The 23,121-nt window shown below is 37.7% G+C and overlaps 1 protein-coding gene across 1 annotated transcript; it reads right to left on the bottom strand.

The window, feature by feature from the left end:
• Nucleotides 1-19,302: 19,302 nt before the first annotated feature.
• Nucleotides 19,303-21,405, bottom strand: CTXN3 (cortexin 3). Its single transcript, XM_022589003.3, has one exon. It carries the CDS (start codon nt 21,038-21,040, stop codon nt 20,795-20,797), a length of 246 nt encoding a protein of 81 aa, XP_022444711.1. The 5' UTR covers nt 21,041-21,405; the 3' UTR covers nt 19,303-20,794.
• Nucleotides 21,406-23,121: the final 1,716 nt, after the last annotated feature.

Genomic DNA, 23,121 nt, shown 5'->3' with positions numbered 1-23,121 from the left:
TACTGTAGCTTTGTAGTATAGTCTGAAGCCAGGGAGCCTGATTCCTCCAATTCTGTTTTTCTTTCTCAAGATTACTTTGGCTATTCGGGGTCTTTTGTGTTTCCATACAAGTTGTGAATTTTTTTCTTCTAGTTCTGTGAAAAATGCCAGTGGTAGTTTGATAGGGATTGCATTGAATCTGTAGATTGCTTTGGGTAGTAGAATCATTTTCACAATGTTGATTCTTCCAATCCAAGAACATGGTATATATCTCCATCTATTTGTATCATCTTTAATTTCTTTCATCAGTGTCTTATAGTTTTCTGCATACAGGTCTTTTGTCTCCCTAGGTAGGTTTATTCCTAGATATTTTATTCTTTTTGTTGCAATGGTAAATGGGAGTGTTTTCTTAATTTCACTCTCAGATTTTTCATCATTAATGTATAGGAATGCAGAGACTTCTGTACATTAATTTTGTATCCTGCTACTTTACCAGATTCATTGATTAGCTAGAGTAGTTTTCTGGTAGCATCTTTAGGATTCTTTATGTACAGTATCATGTCATCTGCAAACGGTGACAGCTTTACTTCTTCTTTTCCGATTTGGATTCTTTTTCTTCTCTGATTGCTGTGGCTAAAACTTCCAAAACTATGTTGAATAATAGTGCTGAGAGTGGGCAAACTTGTCTTCTACCTGATGTTAGTGGAAATGGTTTCAGTTTTTCACCATTGAGGATGATGTTGGCTGTGGGTTTGTCATATATGGCCTTTATTATGTTGAGGAAAGTTCCCTCTATGCCTACTTTCTGCAGGGTTTTTATCATAAATGGGTGTTGAATTTTGTTGAAAGCTTTCTCTGCATCTATTGAGATGATCATATGGTTTTTCTCCTTCAATTTGTTAATATGGTGTATCACATTGATTGACTTGCATATATTGAAGAATCCTTGCATTCCTGGGATAAACCCCACTTGATCATGGTGTATGATCCTTTATTTGTCTTGTTGGATTCTGTCTGCTAGTATTTGTTGAGGATTTTTGCATCTATACTTATCAGTGATATTGGTCTGTAGTTTTCTTTTTTTGTAGTATCTTTGTTTGGTGTTGGTATCAGTGTGATGGTGGCCTCATAGAATGAGTTTGGCAGTGTTCCTTCCTCTGCAATTTTTTGGAAGAGTTTGAGAAGGATGGGTGTTAGCTCTTCTCTGAATGTTTGATAGAATTCACCGGTGAAGCCATCTGGTCCTGGACTTTTGTTTGTTGAAGGATTTTTAATCACAGTTTCAGTTTCATTGCTTGTGATTGGTCTGTTCATATTTTGCATTTTCCCTGGTTCAGTCTTGGTAGTTTATACCTTTCAAAGAATTTGTCCATTTCTTCCAGGTTGTCCATTTTATTGGCATAGAGTTGTTTGTAGTGGTCTCTTATGATGCTTTGTATTTCTGCAGTGTCTGTTGCAACATCTCCTTTTTCATTTCTAATTTTATTGATTTGAGTCCTCTCCCTCTTTTTCTTGATGAGTCTGGCTAAAGGTTTATCAATTTTGTTTATGTTCTCAAAGAACCAGCTTTTAGTTTTATTGATCTTTGCTATTGTTTCCTTCATTTCTTTTTCATTTATTTCTGATCTGATCTTTATGATTTCTTTCCTTCTGCTAACTTTGGGTGTTTTTTTTCTTCTTTCTTTAATTGCTTTAGGTGTAAGTTTAGGTTGTTTATTTGAGATGTTTCTTGTTTCTTAAGGTAGGATTGTATTGCTATAAACTTCCCTCTTAGAACTGGTTTTGCTGCATCCCATAGGTTTTGGGTCGTCATGTTTTCATTATCATTTTTTCTAGGTATTTTTTGATTTCCTCTTTGATTTCTTCAGTGATCTCTTGGTTATTTAGTAGCATATTGTTTAACCTCCATGTGTTTGTATTTTTTTACAGTTTTTTTTCCTGTAATCGATATCTAGTCTCATAGCATTGTGGTCACAATAGATACTTGATACAATTTCAATTTTCTTAAATTTACTAAGGCTTGATTTTTAACCCAAGATATGATCTATCCTGGAGAATGTTCCATGAGCACTTGAGAAGAATGTGTATTCTGTTGTTTTTGGATGGAATGTCCTACAAATATAAATTAAGTCCATCTTGTTTAATGTATCATTTAAAGCTTGTGTTTCCTTATTTATTCTCATTTTGGATGATCTGTCCATTGGTGAAAGTGGGATGTTAAAGTTCCCTACTATGATTGTGTTACTGTCGATTTCTCCTTTTATCGCTGTTAGTATTTGCCTTATGTATTGAGGTGCACCTATGTTCAGTGCATAAATATTTACAACATTATATCTTCTTCTTGGATTGATCCCTTGATCATTATGTAGTGTGCTTCTTTGTCTCTTGTAATAGTCTTTATTTTAAAGTCTATTTTGTCTGATGTGAGAATTGCTACTCCAGCTTTCTTTTGATTTCCATTTGCATGGAATATCTTTTTCCATCCCCTCACTTTCAGTCTGTATGTGTCCTAGGTCTGAGGTGGGTCTCCTGTAGACAGCATATATATGGGTCTTGTTTTTATATCCATTCAGCCAGTCTATGTCTTTTGGTTGGGGCATTTAATCCATTTACATTTAAGGTAATTATCGATATCTATGTTCCTATTACCTTTTTCTTAATTCTTTTGGGTTTGTTATTGTAGGTCTTTTCCTTCTCTTGTGCTTCCTGCCTAGAGAAGTTCCTTTAGCATTGTTGTAAAGCTGGTTTGGTGGTGCTGAATTCTCTTAGCTTTTGCTTGTTTGTAAAGGTTTTCATTTCTCTGTCAAATCTGAATGAGATCCTTGCTGGGTAGAGTAATCTTGGTTGTAGGTTTTTCTCCTTCATCACTTTAAATATGTCCTGACACTCCCTTCTGGCTTGCAGAGTTTCTGCTGAAAGATCAGCTGTTAACCTTATGCCCCCCAGCTTTTTCCTCCTTCACATATTAGCTGTGATTCCTTGGGATAACAGGGTATTGCATAGCATGATGAAGCTCTGCTTAGCTGGAAAAATCTTATTCGTTTTTTGAAGAGGAGCTGGGGGAGGGGTCATGTGGCATCTCCATAGGGGCTGTTCAATTACTTTATCTTGAATAAGCCTGACTCAGAAAAATTTATCCTTTGCAAATATTTTATAAGCTGAAATAGTACATCCTTTATGAGTCCCCAAAGCCACCAATCAGTTGACAAAACCCAGTAATTTGTGTAAATACAGGATAGAAGGAGGGGTTCCTGATGCCACTGAAGAGGGTTGGCTCCTCCTTTGAGATGCCAACATTGTGTCTTAAAGATCCCAAATACCTAAATTTTACCCACCAGTGCGACCGGTTCCTCTCTGAGAAGAGCAAAAAGCAACCAAACTTTTCTGAAGCAATTATACATAACTGGAAGAACAAGCGGATGAGTAACAAAACCTAATGTAAATATCAGGTCATTCAGGATGTTTTTCTGAATGACAACCGATGGGTGGAGAAGACTCAGAAGTTTTTGTTTTTCCACACGAAAATCTAATACTGTTTAATAGCAGACCTTGTCATTATTGTTAATATTGTTGAAGGTAGTCTCCTCAGTTTGATATTCAAGACCAAATCCTACTACCGTTTCTTCCAACATGAACCCCTACACACCAGCTCATCTTGATTACTGCTCATTCCAGACCATCCATACAAATTCTATGTCTATCCATGGCCATAGGATGGTAGGACTGTAAGGGAAGGCGGAGATCACCTAACCCAATTCTTCACTTTATGAATGAAGACCCTGATGTCCTACAGCCCATGAAGTGAATTTCTGGCAGTTTCCAGAACCCAGATCTGTCACTTTCCAGTCTTGTTCCTTTTATACCACATCATTCACCCTTCCTCTTTCTTCTGATTTTGCTTATTGAAATTCCATCTATTCTTCAAGACCTAAGATAAATGTCACCTCCTTCATTATGACCAACCAGCAGAAGTCCATCCTTCTTTGCCCACATTCAGTCTGTAACCTGCTGTATGTTTGTGATCCTTAGCTCCCTTATTGGATTTTAAACATTTTGAAGCCAATGATGCTATCTGACTCAATGTACATCCAGTAAAATGCCATCCACGCAGGAAACTCTCTAAGCATTTCTGTCAAAAAAATGATTGAACAAAGGAATATGACATAGCAAATTGAAACCTTGGCTTTTGAATCTATAATATGAGAAAAATGGATGCATGAATGGGCAAAAAATATAAGCCATAATCCAATGCATTTTGGTCTCTTTGAATAAAAGACTCCACATTCCTTTCAAGGTTTGTTAGTGATTTTTTTTAACAAAAACAATAATTTCATCCCTCCTTGCTAAGCCTTTCCTTTCATTAGAACAAGCAGAAGGGAATTAGTGAATTTTAGCAGAGACCAAGCTATTAGGGATTTAAAGATTAAGTTTGGAAATCCATGTGTCTCTTTAAAATATGAGGAGTGCCAGTTCAGCTGAGTGCAGAAGGGCAGCCAGCCAAAAAGATCCAGTCAAGTTAAATTGAAAAAGAGTTGGTTAGTTTTTGCCAGTGAATGTTTAAATGTATGATAATCCATCATCCAATTCTTCTGTCCTGGTATGGTTTATTAAGTAAATGTTTATTATACTAAACTCCATTTCAAACTAGGGTTGTAGGGTAACTTTTCAAAAGCAGAAATTTCATATAAGATGAGTTAAGCTTAAAAGAGACAAAATCACCAATATATTTCTATTTTTAAATATGTTCTTTACATGGGGCTCAAAGGATGGTTAGAAAGTAAAACTTATTCCCCAAATGAGAGTTAGCCCTGAGGAAAATTGCTGCATACACACACACAAAATTCCCTCATAGAGGACTTACTAATAATTTTTTTAAATGGGAGGGGTTGGATAGAAAGAAAGAAAAAAAGAAAAAGACATTAACAGGTCTTTCATGTTTTTGACCTTAAGAGTCAAAAGTATGGATGTTTATCACAGGCAGTATTTAGTGGCCACAGGGATAAGTAGATATTCGGGCACTTACCTCAATTAAATTCACTTCTATGCAACAAATAATTATTAAGTATTTGTTATGTCTAAATCAATGTGCTGACTAGGAAATATGTGGTCAATAAAGATGATTACAAATAATTCCTATCATCAGATTAAGCAGAGATTTCAGGTACTGTGGATACTATTTATCTATCAGCTGATCTGAGTATCAACCCTCTCTCCATTTACAGACTTTAGCACTGTTTCCTTAGGGGGAGAAGAGGTCTGAATTACCTGGATAACTTTTTCTATTCATCATTTAACTGATTTTATTTGGCTTCCTAGAACTTATGGTTCATCATTTGGCCTAAATCCAAGTGTTTTCTCTAAATCTATCTTAAAGATACTTCCAGAAATAAAACATTGGGTAGTTCTGAGATCTGAAGACATCATTTAAGACATTTATATATTTCAATAACATTTACTCATATGTTGCATTTTACTGAATTTTATGAAATGTTTTTAAATTATACTCATTTAAAAACTAATGGAGAGTAATATTGTTTCTAGAAAGTAAATCGAAACAAATCAAACTTAAGGGGCATCTTGGGCAAAATTTTATCAGAATGTTAGCTTCTTCAAAAAGTAATAAATAGAAGTTGAACCATTTTCTGCTTCCCAACTAGAATGTCTCCTCCTCAAGAGTAGGTACTTTTATATATCTCTGTAAACTTAATGAGGCCCTAGTACAATGCCCGATAGCCATTAGGCACTCAGTAATGTATGTTGATGAATGAATTAATTGATTAATGCAAAATGTGATCTTGCAGCATTTGGACACTTTCACTTCTTAAATTTAAATTACCCAGAAAGGTAAGCAAAGGTAGAGAATGATTCAGTAATATAGAACAATCCAAGAACACAGGCAGCTGTTTCCCAGGGCATAAGGGAGAAGTTACATTCTGAGAAAAGTTTCTAGGGGAGGATAGTAGCTGACCACAGGGGCTAGTCTATGCAGTCTCACAATGACATCCTATAGGATGCACCAGTCATAGATTTCTCCCCAGAGGTGTTTACCCCATAGAAACCCCACCACCAAAAGCTGTGGCCAATAACCTGATATCCTGGAAAACTGTCCAACGTACTAAGCAGACCTATCCAATTCTGAAGAGTCAACAAGATTTATTGCCAAGAATTCCTTTGCAAAACTTAGAGGACATATCCTTCTCATATTTTGCCCTCCTTGGTGAGATATTTAAATAAACACATAGTTTCATTCCTGGACTCACTAGCTGGGTATTCTTTGAAACTTCACTTACAGACCACTCAGAGGAACAGAGTCGCCTCCATGAAAACTCAGTCTTGGAATTCTGTGAGGAGGGTAATCACAAGATTAGTGTTTTCCCTATTTAAAACTAATTTAAAACTAAAAATAGCTGCAAAAGTCTCTACTTATCTTAGAAGGGGGTGGCAGGCTGGCAAGGGGCAGGGATTATACTGCTAGAGAACATCCACAAAAAATTCTCCAATATTTCAGGATTAAATACATTACTCGGGGACTATGAAGTAGCATTTCACGTGCCATGTGTGTTGTTTTATCAATAAAATGTGTGCTTAATCTATTTCTTTTGGGGCCATAAAAGAAATTATTTTCAAATATACACATTTTGATATTTAATGTTTTGGCAAGATTTTGCACACTTAAAAGATCATTGATTTATTTGCCAAATAGTCCCATTTATTACTTCCATTTTATGGGGAACATGAAGGAACTCAATTGACTTTACCAAGGTCACCAGCTAAGCAATGATAAGAAACCTGAGAGTGAATCCTTTCTGCTTCCAAATATTTTCAAAGTTGGCTCATGTAAAGCAAAAAATTTGTATGATCAAAGAGCACTTCTGGGAATGAAAAAGAGAAACCTTGTCTCTCAATGCCTAGAGGTCTAAACTAGTTCCAAAGATAAAGCTTTTATTTTAGGTAATGAGCTCAAATTAATCATTACTTTAACTGGATATTTCTTCATTATATCCAGAACTTGGAATCACAAAAGCACAGTTTTATAAAATTTGCCCTTAATAGCCTAATTTTTAATGGCAGAGTTTTGTGTTTGGTGTGCATATTTACACAACTTAGTGTCTCAGTGAGGTACACATGTAAAATATCCCTCCTGCATTGAAATCATTATCAAGTCAATATTTGTCAAAAGCTTGTTAGTCAGGTACTAGTCTCATCTTCTCATTTAGTTCTTATAAAAACCCCTGTGGGGAAGATGTTATTAATAGCACACCCATTTTACAGATGAGAAATGAGGTATACAAAAGTTAAGTCACTTTCCTGGGGTTCCCTGGTGGCGCAGTGGTTGAGAGTCTGCCTGCCGATTCTGGGGACATGGGTTCGTGCCCCAGTCCTGGAAGATCCCACATGCCGCAGAGCGGCTGGGCCCGTGAGCCATGGCCAGTGAGCCTGCGCGTCCGGAGCCTGTGCTCCGCAACGGGAGAGGCCACAACAGTGAGAGGCCCTCGTACCACACACAAAAAAAGTTAAGTCACTTTCCCAAGGTCACAAAATGAATGAGGGTTGGAGGCCAAACGTAAACAGGCTGAATATCCAAAACAAAGCAAAACTTAGTATGTTAAGTCAACCTCACAGTCCTGTGAAAGGCCCCTTTTTGGCCCATAAAATCTTTTCTCCAGGTGGTTTCTTAAAAATAATAATAACAACAACAGAAGTGTCAGGAGAATGTTGATTCAATTTAGTATTTCTAGAAAACCTTATTTCTATTTCTAGAGTTTGTCTTACTTATAGTTTTTGCTATTGGTTTGATTCCTGGGGCTATTCTGTAGATAGGCAAGCGTTCCATGGCAAACTGAATTCACATTCTCACTTTGCCTCACACTGGCCATGGGACCTGATATATATTATCTAAGTTCTTCAAGTCTCTTTCATATTTGTGTTCAGTAAATGGTTCCCAAATTTCTAGCTATAAATGTTTTTTTTTAGCACTAAAAGGTATTTGGAGATTAACTAGTCTAAACTTCTCAATTTACAAGTAAAGAAAGTGAGGCCTAGAGGAATGAATGGACTTTAAAAAGCCTCTCAGCCAGCTCCTTGCAGGACAGTAAAGAACCCAAGCTGCCAGATGTGTGCTCTTTCACTATTCTGTGCTATCTCAAGTGGATTAATATATGATTGATGATCTCTGCCACCAGGAAGAATTTTCTCCGGTGGATATTGCATGATTATTTTTATGTGTAACCAGAGTTACAGTGCTGGGCAGAGAGGTGGGTGTAGCTAAAAGTCTTTTCACTGCCTGTGAGTTTTAAGCTCTACTAAATGTAGAGTCTCTTGTTGCCATTTGTGTGACTCCCATTTGCCAATTTGGATCCATAGCACTTCAGCTGCGCTCTGAAAGTTATGCAAATATCATTTTGATGGCTTCACTGTCTTCTGAAGCTTTGCTGCAGACTTGAAAGAGTCATCATGCTTCACAGATTTCCCCTCAGTTAAACATCTCTGTGGAGATTACCATAGGGGACAATTGCTTATGATTACTCCTGCCAACTGAACTCCTAAAATGCATTGAGATCTCTGTGGCATGGCCCAGGGCTCTCTACTTGGCTCTGATATATTCAAAGTTTTAGCATTAATGTGGATAAAAATATAGAAGGCTTGCTGAACCAACGTATGGATGACACAAAGATGGTGAGCACAATGAATATGATAATGAGGGAATCAGATTATAAAAAACCTAGAATGATGGACCAAATGGAATACAATGAAATCAAGAAAGAGAAATGTTAAATTCTTAGACTGGGGTGCAAATTTTAAAACTGTACAAGAGCAGAATGGGAATTTACATTTGACATAACATTTGACATAACATGGCATAGGTAAATTTCTACCTTGGTATAGATAAAAATGCCTGAGAGTTTCAGCTGACTGTGAATTTGGTATGAGTCAATAGTTATGTGGTGGCAAAAAAGATGGTTTCATCTTGGGCTGCCTTATAACATGTGCTTTTCAGAATGAAATCATAATTTGATTTTATTCATTTTAGCCACATATGGGCTATTATTTTCCTTTCTATGCAGCAGGGACATAGTTAAACTGAAGAGCATCCAGAATGTTTGATAAGAACAAGAGATGATTCAAAACGTATGACAAGATGAAGGGTGGTTGAAGGAAGTGGAGTTCTTTTATCCTCGGGGAATAATGGTAACTGTCAAAATCTCTGAAGGAGATGAAATTTGACCATACTTTCAAGCTGACATGTTAGCCTGACATAGTTTCATGGATGCTGGTAGAAGTTCATTACTCACAGCAATCATAGTACCGAGAGTATCAACACTTCCCAGTGTCAGTTTCTTAGCCCAGTTCCCACAGGGCAATGCAAATCAGACCAGTTAATGCTTGCACACACAGTGGGCTGCCTTATAGGAGAGGAACCCCGAGTTAGGAAATCCCAATATTTTATAATAGGCTACAAGCAAATCTGCCTAACCATCTTATTAGGGAAAAGGAGATATGATCTCTAAACAAACATCTTGGAAAAGAACAAAATGCTGTCAGTGACTTGGCTGGAAAGACATGCAAAACGAGGAGGGATCCATGGAGAATTTTCGTTCAACAATAGCTATATCTCGAGGGTTGTCCTGTTAAAGAATATTAGAAATCTGTCACTTCAGAAGAAAAAAACAGTGTCCAATTAGTGAAAATTGCCAAAATACAAGTTTATAGTAGGTTAAAAAATATTTTATATAAAACAGAACAAGTTCAAATGGACTCCTTAAGAAGTCAGGCATGTTGAGGCAGAAGTCAGGCAGCCGTTTGTTGTGACTATTGAAGAAATATTCACATACCAGAGAAGTACTGAATTTAATGTTGTATTAAGCTCCTTCCAGAACTCCACTTATCAGAAAACAGAGGGAAGGAAAGAAGTGAGGAAACTAGGAAAAAATGCATGACAGAAAAGGATATTTCAAACTTGAAATACTTCATTGTATAACTTCTGAAGTTCTATCTATGTCCTAAGAGGACCCAGACATCTCTTTGATAAACCAGAGACAGGGCTAAATCCAAAGCGTTTATGAACTTTATGTTGTAATCTCCCTTGGTGGGTCTCTTCAGCTAAGAAAAACAGCTCAAAGGTCTATTTGGAAATAAAGAAACTTTGAAGGCTTATCCTAGATTGATTATCCTTTGTCTAGAGAAAGAGAATCTTTGCTAAGGAATCCTTTATAATCTACCTGGAAATACTTCTGGTTGTCCAGATGCCTAAACTGGAGCTTGGGAATATCCCAAAGGAAAATATGTTGTCCATAGTGTTGTTTTTAAGAAACACACAAGTGTCTTCCCCCCTCCAAGAAAAAAGAGATTATTTAAGAATAACTCTCATGTCAATTAGCAAAAGGACATTTTTCACTTCATAGATTGATTAACTGCTCATTCTGTTTGAATTCATGTGCACACACACCACATATGTAAGATGACACAACTATGGGTGGAGATGTGACTGTGGGTATGCTATTTGACCTCTTTGCCTCTCTTATTTCTTTATATGAAAAGTAAGGGGGGGGGTGAAATAGATGACAGCAGCATTTCTTTCCAGCTTTGAAAACTCCAAAGAATCCAGGAAGAACTGCTTTCTTAAAAGCTGGCTAAAATTCAGAGCTCTAAGAATGTAATAGGACGTAGAAGAAAATAATAGGAATCTTAGAAGAAAAGAAGTGGAAATTCCCTTTGAAAGATGGTTTAAGGGAATCTCTCTGAGGCTAAAGCATAGACACATCAATCAGGATACTGGAAAAGTCTATGGGATGGAATTATATAAGAATATCTTGTGGTGTTTGTTGTGACAAGACACAAGTGTAGTTTATGGCAGGAAACTGGAAGCAAAAGTTCCATTCTATTATAAATTCATCAGGGAATCCTATTCTAAAAAGTGACTTTGGTAAGGGCCCCAGACTGGCTGAAGGGTTGGATGCTGACTCATCAGGCCAGAGCAAGCTGTAAGGATGGGGAGGACTTGCTCCTGAAGAAGTAGACACCTATCTGGAAAGAATTAATTTATTCTTTTAAGTAACAGGAGACACAAAGTTTAGATGGTCCTTCTTTTGCATCTCAAAACAAGCAAATAACTAACCTCTTCTGGCATGGGCCAGTTTGATCCACATTATATATGCACATATAGGGATTTGAGCATATTTTCTGGAGATCACAGCTCTGCACTTTGTGATGAATCAATAATTGAGACATCCCCCTTTGCATAATTTGTCTCAGAAGACATACATCTCCGATCTCAAAAATCAGGTGGAATTTATTCAATGCTTTGGAGCTTAAAATATTTTTTGAAAATAATTGTGTTTCAATATGTTTACATGTCAATTCTGAAAGCTGACCTCTTCAAACTACAAGTTTTTTTTAGGTGATTTATGGTGGACAAGTAAAATTTCTCATCAAACCAAATTTATCAATATAATATAAAAGTTTCACTGTTTCAGTAAAACACTATGAAATGAGACAAGCCTCTTAGATAGCGTCATCCACCAGAGGGCAGACAGCAGAAGCAAGAAAAACTATAATCTTACAGCCTGTGGAACAAAAACCACATTCACAGAATGATAGACAAGATGAAAAGGCATAGGGCTATGTACCAGATGAAGGAACAAGATAAAACCCCAGAAAAGCAACCAAATGAAGTGGAGATAGGCAAGCTTCCAGAAAAAATTCAGAATAATGACAGTGAAGATGATTCAGGACCTCAGAAAAAAAATGGAGGCAAAGATCGAGAAGATGAAAGAAATGTTTAACAGGGCTTCCCTGGTGGCACAGTGGTTGAGAGCCCGCCTGCAAATGCAGGAGACACGGGTTCGTGCCCTGGTCCGGGAAGATCCCACATGCTGCGGAGCGGCTGGGCCCATGAGCCGTGGCCGCTGAGCCTGCGCGTCTGGAGCCTGTGCTCCGCAACGGGAGACGCCACAACAGTGAGAGGCCCGCGTACCACAAAAAAAAAGAAAAAAAAAGTTTAACAAAGACCTAGAAGAATTAAAGAACAAAGACCTAGAAGAATTAAAGAACAAATAAACAGAGATGAACAATACAATAACTGAAATGAAAAATACACTAGAAGGAATCAATAGCAGAATAACTGAGGCAGAAGAACGGATAAGTGACCTGGAAGACAGAATGGTGGGATTCACTGCCACGGAACAGAATAAAGAAAAAAGAATGAAAAGAAATGAAGACAGCCTAAGAAACCTCTGGGACAAGATTAAATGCAACAACATTCACATTATAGGAGTCCCAGAAGGAGAAGAGAGAGAGAAAGGACCCAAGAAAATATTTGAAGAGATTATAGTCGAAAACTTCGCTAACATGGGAAAGGAAATAGCCACCCAAGTCCAGGAAGCACAGAGAGTCCCATACAGGACGAATCCAAGAAGAAACACGCTGAGACACATAGTAATCAAACTGACAAAAATTAAAGACAAAGAAAAATTATTGAAAGCAACGAGGGAAAAATGACAAATAACATACAAGGGAACTCCCATAAGATTAACAGCTGATTTCTCAGCAGGAACTCTACAAGCCAGAAGGGAGTACCATGGTATATTTAAAGTCATGAAAGGGAAGAACCTACCACCAAGATTACTCTACCCAGCAAGGATCTCATTCAGATTCAACAGATAAATCAAAAGCTTCACTGACAAGCAAAAGCTAAGAGAATTCAGCACCACCAAACCAGCTCTACAACAAATGCTAAAGGAACTTCTCTAAGTGGGAAACACAAGAGAAGAAAAGGACCTACAAAAACAAACCCAAAACAATTAAGACAATGGTCATAGGAGCATACATATCGATAATTACCTTAAACGTGAATGGCTTAAATGCTCCAACTAAAAGAAACAGGCTTGCTGAATGGATACGAAAACAAGACCCATATATATGCTGTCTACAAGAGACCCACTTCAGACCTAGGGACGTATACAGACTGAAGGTGAGGGGATGGAAAAAGATATTACATGCAAATGGAAATCAAAAGAAACCTGGAGTAGCAATACTCATATCAGATAAAATAGATTTTAAAATAAAGAATGTTACAAGAGACAAGGAAGGACACTACATAGTGATCAAGCGATCAATCCAATAAGAAGATATAACAATTATAAATATATATGCACCCAACTTAGGAGCACCTCAGTACATAAGGCAAGTGCTAACAGCTATAAAAGAGGAAATCAACAGTAACACAATAATAGTGGGGACTTTAACACCTCACTTACACCAATGGAGAAATCATCCAAACAGAAAATTAATTAGGAAACACAAGCTTTAAATGACACAACAGACCAGATAGATATAATTGATATTTATAGCACATTCCATCCAAAAACAGCAGATTACACTTTCTTTTCAAGTGCACACAGAACATTCTCCAGAATAGATCACATCTTGGGTCACAAATCAAGCCTCAGTAAACTTAAGAAAATTGAAATCATATCAAGCATCTTTTCTGACCACAATGCTATGAGAAAAAACGTTAAAACACAAACACATGGAGGCTAAACAATACGTTGCTAAATATCCCAGATATCACTGAAGAAATCAAAGAGGAAATCAAAAAGTACCTAGAGACGACTTACAATGATCCAAAACCTATGGGATGCAGCAAAAGCAGTTCTAAGAGGGAAGTTTATAGCAGTACAAGCCTACCTCAAGAAACAAGAAAAATCACAAATAAACAATCTAACCTTACACCTAAAGGAACTACAGAAAGAAGAACAAACAAAACCCAAAGTTAGTAGAAGGAAAGAAACCATAAATGTCAGAGCAGAAATAAATGAAATAGAAACAAAGAAAACAATAGCAAAGATCAATAAAACTAAAAGCTGGTTCTTTGAGAAGATAAACAAAATTGATAAACCATTAGCCAGACTCATCAAGAAAAAAAGGGAGAAGACTCAAATCAACAGAATTAGAATTGAGAAAGGAGAAGTAACAACTGACACTGCAGAAATACAAAGCATCCTAAGAGACTACTACAAGCAACTCTATGCCAATAAAATGGACAAATTCTTAGAAAGATATAATCTTCCAAGACTGAACCAGGAAGAAATAGAAAATATTAACAGACCAATCACAACTAATGAAATTGAAACTGCGATTAAAAATCTTTCAAGAAACAAAAGTCCAGGGCCAGATGGCTTCACAGGTGAATTCTATCAAACATTTAGAGAAGAGCTAACACCCATCCTTCTCAAACCCTTCCAAAAAATTGCAGAGGAAGAAACACTCCCAAGCTCATCCTATGAGGCCACCATCACCCTGATCCCCAAACCAGACAAAGATACTACAAAAAAAGAAAATTACAGATCAATATCATTGATGAATATAGATGCAAAAATCCTCAACAAAATACTAGCAAACAGAATCCAACAACACATTGAAAGGATCACACACAATGAGGAAGTGGAATTTATCCCAGGGATGCAAGAATTCTTCAATATACGCAAATCAATGTGATACATGATATTAACAAATTGAAGAAGAAAAACCATATGATCATCTCGATAGATGCAGAAAAGGCTTTTGACAGAATTCAACACCCATTTATGATAAAAAATCCTCCAGAAAGTGGGCATAAAGGGAACCTACCTCAACATAATAAAGGCCATATACAACAAACCCCCAGCAAACATCATTCTCAATGGTGAAGAACTGAAAGCATTTCCTCTAAGATCAGGAACAAGACAAGGATGTCCACTCTCACCATTATTATTCAACATAGCTTTGGAAGTCCTAGCCGTAGTAATCAGAGAAGAAAAAGAAATAAAAGTAATGCAAATTGGAAAAGAAGAAGTAAAACTGTCACTGTTTGCAGATGACATGATACTATACATAGAGAATCCTAAAGATGCCACCAGAAAACTACTAGAGCTAACAATGCATTTGGTAAAGTTGCAATATACAAAATTAATGCACAGAAATCTCTTACATTCCTATACACTAATGATGAAAAATGTGAAAGAGAAATTAAGGAAGCACTCCCATTTACCACTGCAGCAAAAAGAATAAAATACCTAGGAATAAACCTACCTAGGGAGACAAAAGACCTGTATGCAGAAAACTATAAGACAGTGATGAAAGATATTAAAGATGATACCAACAGATGGAGAGATATACCGTGTTCTCGGATTGGAAGAATCAACATTGTGAAAATGACTCTACTACCCAACGCAATCTACAGATTCAATGCAATCCCTATCAAATTACCAATGGCATTTTTTACAGAACTAGAACAAAAATTCTTAAAAGTTGTATAGAGACACAAAAGACCCTGAATAGCCAAAGCAGTCTTGAGGGAAAAAAACAGAGCTGGAGGAATCAGACTCCCTTACTTCAGACTATACTACAAAGCTACAGTAATCAAGATAATATGGTACTGGCACAAAAACAGAAATATAGATCAATGGAACAGGATAGAAAGCCCAGAGATAAACCCACATACCTATGGTCAACTAATCTATGACAAAGGAGACAAGGATAAACAATGGAGAAAATACAGTCTCTTCAATAAGTGGTGCTGGGAAAACTGGACAGCTACATGTAAAAGAATGAAATTAGAACACTCCCTAACACCATACATAAAAATAAACTCAAAATGGATTAGAGACCTAAATGTAAGACCGGACACTATAAAACTCTGAGAGGAAAACATAGGAAGAATACTCTGACATAAATCACAGCAAGATCTTTTTTGATCCACCTCCTAGCGTAATGGAAATAAAAACAAAAATAAACAAATGGGACCTAATGAAACTTAAAACCTTTTGCAAAGCAAAGGAAACAACAAACTAGACAAAAAGACAACTCTCAGAACAGGAGAAAATATTTGCAAATGAATCAATGGGCAAAAGATTAATCTCCAAAATATTGGAGATTATGCAGATTATGGAGATTATGCAAAACAGCTCACGCAGCTCAATATTAAAAATCAAACAGCCCAATCAAAAAATGGGCAGAAGACCTAAATAGACATTTCTCCTAAGAAGACATACAGATGGCCAAGAAGCACGTGAAAAGCTGCTCAACATCACTAATTATTAGAGAAATGCAAATCAAAACTACAATGAGGTATCACCTCACACCAGTCAGAATGGCCAATATCAAAAACTCTACAAACAGTAAATGTTGGAGAGGGTGTGGAGAAAAGGGAACCCTCTTGCACTGTTGGTGGGAATGTAAATCAACACAGTCATTATGGAGAACAGTATGGAGGTTCCTTTAAAAACTAAAAATAGAACTACCATATGACCCAGCAATCCCACTACTGGGCATATGCCCTGAGAAAACCATAATTCAAAAAGACACATGCACCCTACTGTTCATTGCATCACTATTTAAATAGCCAGGTCACGGAAGCAACCCAAATACCCATTGACAGATGAATGGATAAAGAAGATGTGGTACATATATACAAAGGAATATTACTCCGCCATAAAAATGAATGAAATTGGGTCATTTGTAGAGACATGGATGGATCTAGAGACTGTCATACAGAGTGAATTAAGTCAGAAAGAGAAAAACAAATATTGTATATTAACACATATATGTGGAACCTAGAAAAATGGTACAGACGAACTGGTTTGCAGGGCAGAAATAGAGACACAGATATAGAGAACAAACGTATGGACACCAAGGGGGGAAAGTGGCGGAGGGGGGTGGTGGTGTGATAAATTGGGAGATTGGGATTGACATATATACATTAATATGTATAAAATTGATAACTATTAAGAATTTGCCATATAAAAAATAAGTAAAATTAAACAATTTTTAAAAAACACTATGAAATGAATTCAATAAAAAACGAACTTGAATACATATTTTTTTCCTGCATACATAAGTATGTGCTCTAATTTCTGCCTCTAAAAGCTGTTGCTTATTTTGTTTCAGCTTTAACCCTTAAATATAGTAAAAGAATGATCTCACTTGGAATGTTCATTAGTTTAACAGCAGGAGTCAAGTTAATCTCCTTCAAACCCCATATTCGACTTACTTTACAGTATTTAAGATGCTTTAATAAAGATGTCTCTTGGAGGGGGAAATGTTGATCTAGAACTTGGGGTCTCTTGGGAGAACAAACCAGTCAGAGCCCAGACTGAGAATGAGTTTGCCACACTTTTCTGAATCAGAAGTCAGCTCTATTCTACAGTGACCTTGGGAAACTAATTTTTGTCATCCTGGGATGCAGATATACATGATAGAGGGCAGCTGCACTCATTATAAATATCCTGTAAGGTAGGCAAAATGCTGCACTGTAACTCCTGTAGCCAGGAAAGAGAGGGCTTCTGTGACCTTTTGAGTAATTAAAACAGAGTTAGCACTTCTCACAGGAGGGATCAATTTACCCTGAACAGCCCAAAGCATTTTATCACCTGTTCTGGTCTCTTGCTCTGGACGATGGAGGGTGGAGAACGGGGGACCCAGCGAGGGGGTGGCTGAAGAAGGAGCAGTAATCTGAGAAGGGAAAACAAAAATAGAGAGGGGGATAAAGGGAGGAAAGAAAGAAGAGCAGGCTTTGGGAGGCCCTGTGGCACTTACTGGCAGTCTATTCTCAAAAGCCTCGTGGAGGGCTATTTCAGTCTGTTCCCGTTATAGAAGCAGATCCTAGCGTGGACCCGAGGGAGGGTACTGAAACCGGCCTTGACCACCACTCCTCGTGTCATTTTCTTTCTCAAGAACCTACAGGGATTCTTGAGAAAGAAATCACTTTCATTTTGACTTTTAGGACCTTTGGATGTTCAGCTCCACCTTCATCCTGCCTATGTGAGTTCCAGCTACCCCTCTGGCTGTCTTCTCAGCCAGGCTGCCCTCCTGCCTAAAAGCCCCACAGCCACACCTCCTTCTCCTCTTCTGTGGCTTTCCCTCCTCTCTTCTGTTGCACGTATCTAAAACATGTCCATCCTCTTAGGTCAAGATAGAATTTATTTCAGAATAATAACTTACATTGCATAAAGCTTTATACCAAGCACTTAAACATGTACCATCCTCACCTGAGCCATTATTTCCTGGGACATTTCCTTGACTATCTGGGCCCACATCTGTCTCTCCCATATTCTATCTCCTGAAGCACTTGTTCACTGATCCACCTCTACAGAATCAATCTCTAGGGAAGAGAAACTGAGGCGATCTATTCTAATGAACTAAGGAGGCAGAATGTTGACTCTTGCTATTTACTTTATATTTTTCCATATTGTTTCTACATTTTTACTGTGATCATATTACACCTTTTATACTAAAATTAGTGTGTGTGGGGGCGTATATCTTTGTTAAGCTCCCAGATGATGCTGATGGTGTAGGAACCATAGGTTGCCACAGTCATTTGAACAATGATTCAGACACATGTCTTCTTGCATTTCTCAGCTCTTCAATGAGGTAGAAAGTTACTCAAGAGCAAGAACTAGCCCTGCACTTTTCCTATCTCTCCAGTGCTAGAAATGCCAGGCTCAAAGCAGGTGCTCAATAAATACCTGAATGGGTTTGAATAGACTCCCCATAAAAATAGGAAAAAAATTAAATAAGGTTACACGACATGGTACACTTGAAGAAAAAAGATAACTTTATAATTAGTGGGTTAAAGACAGATGTAATAGTAAGACAGAAAAAATACTCACGTGACTTAATAGAGCACAGGATGATCAGAGATCAGCATCAGTGTTTTGTTTTAGATCTAGAAGCAAAGGATCTTTGAAGGCATCAATTAACTTGTAGCGTGAAGAAACTATGAGGTGGTTCACTTTTTAACCTGGCTCATTCTTGAAGTGACGTGTTCAGTTATAAATTCTATAGCTGAAGAAGAAATCTGAGTAGTTGGGAAGAGTTAAGAAAAGAATCAAAACGTATATACATTGCCAGTGGGAATGTAAAATAATGCAGCTGCTTTGGGAAACAATCTCACAGTTCTTCAAAAAGTTAAACATAGAATTAACATATGGCCTAGCAAATCCACTCATAGGAATTTACTCAAGAGAATTGAAAACACATATCCATACAAAATTGTGTACAGATATGTTCATAGCAGCATTCTTTAGACTGGCCAACGGATTACCATGATCGATGATGAATAAACAAAATGTAGTATAACCAAACAATGGGACATTATTTGGCCATACAGAGAAATGAAGTACTGATCATTTTACAACATGGATGAACCTGCTTTAAAAACATGCTAAGTGAAAGAAGCCAGACACAAAAGGCCATGTACTCTTTGATTCCAATAGTACGAAACGTCCAGAATTGGCAAATCCATAGATTAGAAATTAGTGGATTAGAAATTATTGGGTCTGAGAGAAAGAGGGATGGGAAGTGACTGCTGGTGAGTATAGAATTCTGGAATTATATTGTGATGATGGTCACACAAAATTCTGTGAATATACTAAAAGCCAATGAATTGTATACTTTAAAAGGCTAAATTTTATGGTATGTGAATTATATTTTAATAAAGCTGTTATTTTTTTAATGAAAAAAAAATCAAGAGGGAACATGGGGAGGGGGGAAATCTGGGCAGAAGGAACATCAAAATGTTAAAAAAAAAAAAGAGAGAGAGAGAGAGAGATACAAGGGAGCTGGTTTACTAAGGGCTGTCTTTTTAGGCACAGTTGGGTTTTTTTTAACTTTTTTTAATGTAAAAAATGGTGGCTAGCTGAGGAGAGAATTAGAAGACATAGACTATAAATACAACCTAAGGAGTTTAGATGCAAGCTTTTCCTATCAGTACAGAAGTTGGAATAAGAGGTTTTCATATCTCTCTTTTGGGGGGACTTAAACAGTGCCTAGAATAGGTCTTATGTGTCAGAAAAATTTGTGGGAGCCCTTCCTGAAATGAGAGAGGGATGAATTACATGACATTTTGTGGTCTTTGCTCTCTTTCTCAGAACAGTTAGCCCTCAGTATTCGATGCCACTCTCTGCCTCCCGAGCGCTGAAATAAGAGAGGAGACGCTTCTGTTTCTTGAAAAGTTTTATTTGGTTTCTATTCAGTCATAAACACACATTCCTCTTAAGACTGTAAAAGTCTTCTCCTCTAAACAATTAACTTTTTATTTAAAAAAAAGTTGAAGCAGTACTTGCAACCTATTATTTCAACCAGTTGTGCAAAGAAAGTAAATTCAGGTTATGTATAGTTACCTCTACGCATGTTATTAATATGAATACCCAGAATGTACTTGGCCTGGTAAATAGTTTTTCAACCTCCGTAAGCCTTTGAATTCAGTTTTATTTGAAAAGTAAAATGATATCATCCTCACCCATATTTTCCAAGGATCAACCACCTCTTCTAAGCATTCCTGTTGCCTTTCAGTGCTCTTTGCTTTAGGAGAAAACAAGTACCTGCTTTGGGTCCACTCAGCAACTTCTTCCTCATTCTCTGCCCAGGACCCAGATTCCCATGAAAATAAAACAAACTGGGAGACATGATTAGAACAAGGAAGCCTCTTTTGGCCCTGCCATCAGATTCAGATCAGATCATTTCTAGTCTTTTTCTCTGGTCAGGTCCGGTAGGGCTTCATTTTAGGCAAAGTCACTATAGATGTTCTCAGTTGCACCATCACACACATTCAACATTCATTCATTGAGTAAATATTGAAATTTAAACCTTCCTATTTTGGGTTAGGAATATAAACCTCCATTTCCAATATCCTCAAAAGCTCACCGAATAAATGAATTGTGGTTCTAGAACCACATACGGATAAAATTTGAGTTGCTGAGAACGTTGACTGAAGAGAATCCTGCGCCAAGACATGAAGCATTTCTCCTCCTCAGGATGGGTTCCTGCTCCTGTCCTGTTAAGCAAGGGCATGGTCAAACTGCCCTTTCTCCAGGCCTTCAAGTCCATCAGCCCAGGTCGAGGTTGGCATGCTCCGATAAGGGTCCAGAAGAATCCGGAAGCACCTGACTATGAGGATGCCCAAGAAAATAAACAACAAAATCACAAAAACAAATGTGGTTTTCTGCTCCAGAGACATGCTAGAATCTGATGACACGTTCCCAAGGGGCACTAGGGGTGAAGGGATAGGCTGTCCTCCATCCATCGTCCAGGGAAGCTGGAGCACAGGGTCTCCCAGTTTCCTTCTCTTCCATCATCAGCCTGCTGAGATCATGGTGGCTGCACCTTGAAGAAGCTGCAGAAGAAAGAAGGGGAAGGAGAAAGAGTCAACGCCAACGGGCAACTTTATTTCTAGGCTCACCATCATATTTTTCAGAGAAAAGAAGGAATCTCTAAACTTTCTCCAAGGGCTGGGCCAAAAGAAAGCCATGTAGTGATAGAAGAATAGATGTCTAGGCAGTACCTACCATGTTCCCTCTTGTCTTTTCATATCCTATTGAGGACCCCTCTCTCTTTGGTCCCTGCCATCCCCACTGGCTTACTAAAATCCCATTCTATGTCCATTTTCCCTCCAGCCCAAATGAAGCCAGAGCCCTTGTCTTTGTCTGTTCTCAACACAGCTGAGGCAGGTATGCATTTTCAGGAAGTTCTTTATGAAAACACTACCTAATCCAAATGGGAAATAGAAGAAAAACGAGGACCATTAACTGTGTACATTTACAACATAAAGATTGCTAGGTCTGTGAAGTTCAATGGAAACAGTGGAGAACTGGGTACAGAACCTTGTGAGCCTGTGTTAATGACTCCCTAGCCGTAAGCTGGCTGACTAGTATAGCAATACCTGTTCAGTCCCCTCCCTTCCCACCACTGGTCTCCACTCAGTGAGCGCCGCCATGACTCCCTGGACCAGTCTTCTCCAGCCTCGGCCTTTGTACGAGGCAAAGTATCAAGTCTTCGTTTCCTAGCTCAACATCTTATAATTTCTAGGCTTATCCCATAACTCAGGTTTTAGAATGGGTACACAATTCATTTGCGGGCTGCACTGATGGGCAACCATTCCAAGAAGATCCAGTAAATAACCTAGTCATCTCAATTCAAATTATGAGCCACATCTCCCTATCAATAAGTCTGGGGTCTCACTTCTTCACAGGGAAGCCACGACTAGAATGATTTAAAACTCAGTTTTAATTTGCAATTTTACCACCCTATGCTGATTAAAAGGCAGATGCAAGGATATGGTTAACCCTCTTTGTAGCCTAATCGTGTGTTTTGAGAGGCCTGCTAAAATATAAATATATACTCTTATTCTCTGACCCTTTTACCACCAACCCCTTTTGGATATACCAAATTGAGGAGAAATTAGAGATGAAAGCATTTTGAGAACTCTACAAATCTTTATAAACTGTAAGCCTCTCCCTTCCCAGCATATTGTGTGGTGCCCAAGTTCCTATTAAAATAACTTCATTTGGTCAAATCATCAAAGGTCTCTATTAAATTGCAGTATTTTATCAAGGAAAGTGACACATTAACACATTAGTAGGGATTTGTCTTTGAATACTGTTCCTATTTGAAGGAGGGAGAAATGTGGTAGATAGAAAGGAAATTGAAGGAATATCTTGCCGGGAACGAGGGGCTGCTAGAAAGGACTTGTGGGAAGCAGACACGGGTACTGTGAGCAGATCGTCCAGCAGGAGAGTCCTGGGGAAGGATGAAGGAGACTGGGTAGAGATGAGAAGAGCAGGAGGTGGTTATAAAGGGAGATGGAGATCCAGAGATCCAGAAAGAAATGACAACTGTTTCACAATTTTGCGTGGGACTGATCGAAATCCCTAGAAAAGCCTGCTTGATTTTAAACCTGCAATCAGCTAATCAATAATTTACAGATTTGGAAAGCTCAACAGCATGTTTAAGTTAAAGGAAGCATCAGTATAATAAGATGCAGAAATAGAAATAAATGTAATCACTTGGCCACCACAGTACAAAAATATTCAAAGACCTCTAAATTTTGTAAGTGTCTGTCTTAGAGTAAAATGTCCCTTTTGGGTAGAAATGATTCTTAGGAAATGTTCACGATTGCTTTTACCTAAAAAATGAAATGTTTCTTTTAGATGAACAGCGGAATTTGGGCAAGTAAATTATTTTGAAAGATTTTGACACAACCATCATCAGTGTTAATTAAAATAAAAGGCAGTTATTTTAAGTACAAGAAGGACCGGAGTTACTCGTGGCAGTATTTTAATCCTGACTGGCTTCCCCCATCACGCAGCATACCTGTCTTCCCTTTGC

Source organism: Delphinapterus leucas, chromosome 3 (genome assembly GCF_059928025.1).
Source record: "Delphinapterus leucas isolate spDelLeu-1000000601 "Yukka" chromosome 3, BTC_Dleu_Yukka2, whole genome shotgun sequence".
Classification (NCBI taxonomy): domain Eukaryota; kingdom Metazoa; phylum Chordata; class Mammalia; order Artiodactyla; family Monodontidae; genus Delphinapterus; species Delphinapterus leucas.
This window is presented reverse-complemented; position numbering and strand designations above follow the sequence as displayed.

Coding starts and splice junctions, on each gene's coding strand:
- CTXN3 (XM_022589003.3), bottom strand. CDS start 21,040: ATGGATGGAGGACAGCCTATCCCTTCACCCCTAGTGCCCCTTGGGAAC.